Source organism: Vigna radiata, unplaced genomic scaffold, assembly GCF_000741045.1.
Source record: "Vigna radiata var. radiata cultivar VC1973A unplaced genomic scaffold, Vradiata_ver6 scaffold_613, whole genome shotgun sequence".
Taxonomy (NCBI): domain Eukaryota; kingdom Viridiplantae; phylum Streptophyta; class Magnoliopsida; order Fabales; family Fabaceae; genus Vigna; species Vigna radiata.
In genome coordinates, this window is record NW_014541993.1 from 7,940 (window position 1) to 13,747 (window position 5,808).

The 5,808-nt window shown below is 46.9% G+C and overlaps 1 protein-coding gene across 1 annotated transcript; it reads right to left on the bottom strand.

Moving 5' to 3' along the window:
• Nucleotides 1-1,201: 1,201 nt before the first annotated feature.
• LOC106778776 lies at nucleotides 1,202-5,491 on the bottom strand. The gene has a single exon (XM_014666765.1). The coding sequence runs from the start codon at nucleotides 5,489-5,491 to the stop codon at nucleotides 1,202-1,204; it is 4,290 nt and encodes a 1,429-aa protein (XP_014522251.1).
• Nucleotides 5,492-5,808: the final 317 nt, after the last annotated feature.

A 5,808-nucleotide genomic window follows, 5' to 3' on the forward strand; every position in this document is an offset into this window, starting at 1 on the left:
TTTTCTGACTTCCAATCTTTGAAGTTAATTATCTAACTTCGAACCGATCACTAACTTCAAACTGATCACCCTTGCCTATCACCCGATCGGAAATCAATTTTCTGATTTCCAATCTTTGAGCATAACTACTTATGATAAGAATGATTTGACATAGTTGGCAAAATTGCATTTATTCAAAGTCGTTGCAAATTGGAAAATTACATAATAATCAACTAAAATAGAACTTTAAATGAGAAATATTCCATGTATTGGGAATAGCTTTCCCATTCAAACGCTCCAATCGGTATGCACCGTTGTTCAAATTCTCCTTCACCCTGAACGGTCCTTCCCAGTTAGCCGATAACTTTCCATGTGTTGGATTCTTCCTTGCTTCACCCGTTCGCCTCCACACCAGGTCTCCTTCTACAAATTGCCTTGGCTTGACTTTGGTATTATAGCGTCGAGCAACAAGCCTTTTATGAGCTTCCAAGTGAACGGCTGCCATATCGCGCCGTTCGGGAAGAATATCTAAGTTGCTCCTGAGATGTTCTGCATTCTCACCCATATCTTCAATACTTCGTCGTAACGCATTCTCCCCGACTTCCACTGGCAGCATTGCATCTGACCCATATGTGAGGTTAAAAGGTGATTCCCCTGTGGCGCTGTGTGGGGAGCATCGGTATCCCCACAGTACTTGTTGCAACTCGTCTACCCATGCTCCTTTAGCGTCTCCCAGCTTTTTCTTTAGTTCTTGGATGATGATTTTATTCATAGCTTCTGCTTGACCGTTCGTCTGTGGGTGCTCTACTGAACTAGTCAAGGGTGTAATTCCCAACTCCTTATAGAACGCTACCAGCTTTTTGTCAATGAATTGCCGACCGTTATCGGTGATGATGTGCTTTGGTAGACCGAATCGGCATATTAGTCTCCACACAAACTTTTGCACCTGGGAAGCTGATATTTTAGCTAGTGGCTCAGCCTCCACCCATTTGGTAAAATAGTCAATTGCGACTAAGAGAAACTTGAACTGGGAACGACCGGTTGGAAATGGTCCTACTATGTCCATTCCCCACTGAGCAAAGGGCCATGGAGATACTATGGCTGAAAGTGCCGCTGCTGGTGTGTGAATGATGTTCCCATGTTTTTGGCAAGCCAAACACTTGACAACAAAGGTTTGGCAATCCTTCTCCATTGTTGGCCAATAAAATCCTACTCGTAACGCTCAGGCCCTTAACGAACGGCCGCCGCCATGTCTACCACATATTCCTTCATGTAGCTCTTGCATAACATATTCAGATTCATCTTTGGATATGCACTTCAACATTGGAGTGACATACCCTCTTCGATATAGCTCTTCACCTACCATGACATACCTTGCAACCTGTTTTGATTCCTCCGTTCGGAGGGTTATTCCTGCCTCCTGCTGCTGGATTAGCCTTACGATTTCTCTTCTCCAATCGTCCCGTTCGGCAATGGAATAAACTTGTAAGCATTCAACTGCAGGCTTGAAAATTATCTGCCGGACCAATGAAGATAGATGACCTTTCTCCTTACCAGTGGACAATTTTGATAACCGGTCGGCTCTTTGATTTTCACTTCTGGGAATGTGATTTACTTCGATGCTATCAAAGTGTGTGAATAGTTGTTTGGCTCTGTGGGAATACTTGAACAGTTGATCATCTTTAATTTGGAAGGTTCCGTTCATGTGACCTGCTACCAGCTGCGAATCCGTTTTACAACAAAGCACTTTAACCCCTAAATCGCGTGCTAGCTCGAGGCCAGCTATTAGGGCCTCATACTCAGCTTGGTTATTGCTGGCTTTAAACCGAAAGATCAAAGCCTGTTCGACAACTATACCGTCCGGTCCTTCTAATACAACACCCGCTCCACCTCCTTTAAGGCCGGACGATCCATCCACGTATAATGTCCATGAATGACAATGGGACGATCGTCCTGGTAACTCGGCCACGAAATCAGCCAAGTGTTGGCCCTTAACTGATCCTCGTGGTTCGTATCTCAGACCGAACTCAGAGAGTTCAATGGACCAACCGATCATCCTACCTGCTAGGTCAGGTTTACGCAAAATTTTTGAAATAGGATAATCTGTTCGAACAATTACCTGGTTTCCCTGTAAGTAGGGACGGAGCCTTCGAGTGGCAATCACAAGTGCTAAGACTATTTTTTCCAGTTGCTGATATCTGGTCTCAGGTTCCTTCAATACCCGACTGATGAAATAAACTGGGCGAAACTCAGGAACTTCTTGCACTAATGCGGCGCTGACCGCTTCTTCACCGACCGCCAAGAATAGGTGCAAGTCACAGCCATAATCTGGGCGTCTCATAACTGGAGGGTTAGAGAGAATTTGTTTGACTTCGTCAAATGCCGCTTCACACCGATCGTTCCACTCTACTTGTTTTTGTTTCTTCAGTAGCTTTAGAATCGGTTGAATTCGATCAGCTAATTTGGGTATGAATCGGGATAGCGATGTAAGTCTCCCGACCAACCGTTGTACTTCCTTCAAACTACTTGGNCTTCTCATCTCCAAAATAGCCCGACACTTATCNGGATTGGCCTCGATGCCTCGTGAAGTAAGCATGAAACCTAAAAACTTTCCTGCAGACACTCCAAATGTACACTTGAGAGGATTTAACCTCATCCCGAACTTCCGCACCTGATCCAAGACCTCGGCCAAATCCCGCAAGTGTTCCTCCACCGATCGGCTTNTTACTACCATGTCATCCACATACACTTCCATGCACCTTCCTATCTGATGTTGAAAGACCTTATCCATGAGTCGTTGATATGTCGCTCCTGCATTTTTTAGGCCGAACGGCATGACCTCATAACAGTAATTGGAACGTTCCGTTATGAAAGTCGTTTTATCCCGATCGGGTTGATACATGGGGATTTGATTATATCCCGAATAAGCATCTAAAAAACTTAAGATTTCGTATCCGGAAACTCCGTCCACCAAGCCGTCAATGCTTGGAAGGGGATACGTGTCTTTCGGGCATGCCTTATTAAGGTCTGTAAAATCTGTGCACATTCTCCACTTGCCGCTCGGCTTCTTCACCATCACCACATTTGACAACCATGTGGTATACTTAACTTCTCGTATGAAACCGTCTTCCAATAACTTTGTTACTTCCTCCTCTACCGCTCTTCTTTTCTCGTTGCCTAACCTCCGCTTCCTCTGGGCAACTGGTCGGGCATCCTTGAATAGTGACAATTTATGAGATATGATGTCAGGATGAATACCTGGCATATCGGCTGCTTGCCATGCAAAAAAATCCCTGTTTTTCAACAACAGTTCTTCTATTAAGGTTACTTGATCGTTAGTAAGATTGCGCCCTATGGTGGTACATTGATCCTCCTGCTGTCCAATAACAACAGGACGTGTATCCCCTAAGGGTTCCACCCGATCGTCAAAGTGTGTTCGAGGATCTAATTCCATCATAGCGACCTCTGATCGGTGGCCTGCGAAAGTAATTCTTCTGGGCTTGACCTTCAACCCTGCAGCATAACATTCGCGTGCCATCTTCTGATCGGCCCGAACGGTGGCAACCTTTCCATCATCGGTGGGATACTTCAAAGTTAAGTGTGGGGTCGAGACGATAGCCCCGAACATGTTTAAGCACGGTCTTCCCAATAAGACGTTATACGACGTGTCGGCTTCTACTAACAAGAACCGAACCTTCATCTCTTTAGTATCCTTGTCGGCTCCCAAGCTGGTCCTCAGATCAACATACCCCCGTGTATCTACTCTCTCCCCCGCGAATCCTACTATCTGTTCATTGAAAGGCAAGATTGCGTCCTCCGATACGTCCATTTGCTTGAAGGTTTTCCAATATAATATGTTGGCCGAACTACCTTGATCTATTAAGACTTTACTCACCCTGTACCTGGCGATCATCGCTGTTATCACCATCGGGTCATCTTGCTCCAAGTCGGGTGCATGAAAATCGTCATCAGAAAAAGTGATGGTGGGCATAGATCTTTTTGAGGTGTCTGTTCGGTGGGAGCTGTGTAAGTTTCTTAAGTGTCTTTTGCGGGCGGCTGACGTCGATCCTCCTCCTGCAAACCCCCCAGATATAGTATTGATTACTCCTCTGACCGTTCGGTCAGCGCTTCTGCTTCTGCTCCGATCAACTCTCGGCCTAGCCCTTTTTCGGGATTCTGGCTGCAGCGAGGTTCGATCGGGTCTGGTGGGCGCTCTTCCCCTGTGGACGAACTTCTGAAGATGTCCTGCTTGAACTAAAGATTCCAATTTGTCCTTTAATGTATGACAATCTTCAGTTGTGTGGCCCCGATTTTGATGATATCGGCAATATTTGCTTTCGTCAGCTCCTCTAGGTGTAGGTATTTGTACCACTGTTAATAGATCGGCCCTCAGTGCCTCTTCCAGAACTCTCGCTCGTGGTGCATTCAAAGGAGTATGGTGAATATATTGCTGCATTTGGTTGCGTTCTTTGCCTCTGTAGCCTCCTCTCCTGTCATTCCCACCGGACTGTGGTCCGGATCTCACTCTGGCCGGACGGGGCACTGATTCCCCCTCTTCTCTCCCACGTTGATGGGCTCTTCCTTCTTCTATACGAATGAAACTGGCCAATTTGTTTTGTAATTCGTCCATGCTTTGGGGCTCCTCTGCGTGGAGGTAGTCACAAAACGGACCAGGTCGCAATGCAGTGGTCAAGGCACTCACCACCAGTCGCTGATCGGCATTCCGTACCTGTCGGGCGGTACGGTTGAACCGATCCATAAAAAGTTTGAGGGACTCCTCTCGTCCTTGCTTCATTCTTACTAGGGCCGTGTAAGTCACACCGGGCGTCTTACTCGAGGCATACTGCTGAGTAAATAGCTGGCGCAGTTCGACGAAGTTGTCAATGGTTCCAGGTTGTAAGGAATGGAACCAGTCTAATGCTTCTTCCCTTAGTGAGAGGGAGAAAACTCTACACCATACCAGTTCGTCGGACGAATATACCGCCATGGCATCTACGAAGGATCGTAAATGCTTAACAGGGTCAGATGAACCTCCATACCTCTCCATTGATGGCAGCACTTTGTTTTCTGGTATGATCGCCTGCATTACCCGTGGCGTGAAAGGGTGTAAACCCTCAGCTTGATCGCCATTTATAGGGTTTTGCTCTTCGTTTCGTTGCCTCTCCTCCCGGCGATGAGGATCGCCTCTATTATTGCCCCGTCCTCTTCCTCGCCCTCCGCTTCTACTCCCGGCCCTACTTACCGGTCGTCCATCATCTCTGCTTGCCCCTCGTCCATTAACTCCTCCAACTCCCTCACTAGGTACAGGATTATGGTGTTCTCGCCGCCCCTCACCTCGAGTGGGAGGTTGTTCCCCGGTGTCTGAGTGATATGTCTCTACATTGACAGAGCGGTCAGAATGACCTCCTGCTCTGTTCGCTTGTTCCGCCCTCATTGTTGCGATTTCCGCCCTCATCTCCTGAATTTGTTGCTGCAAATTCTGCAAGATCTCCAAAGGTACTTCTCCGGCCATTGTGGTCGTTTATAGGTCAATGAAGATGATCTCGGCCCCACGGTGGGCGCCAAAATGTTTCGGATGGAAAGCCTGAGACAAAGTCACGACCTTCTGGAAACGACAGCAATGTACGCTCTCTCTCGATCTGGTAATGATTAGGGATCTTTGCTTCTCTTACCGATCGGCTACTACCTTCAGGTTAGCACTCCGACGCTCAAGTTAGCAGAGTAATAGCTCGGATATGGTAGTACTTAGTCAAAAATCCAACCCTTTACCTGACATTCTACCTTCCTATTTATAAGCGTGTGTCTTTGGATATGGGCTGCAACTATCCT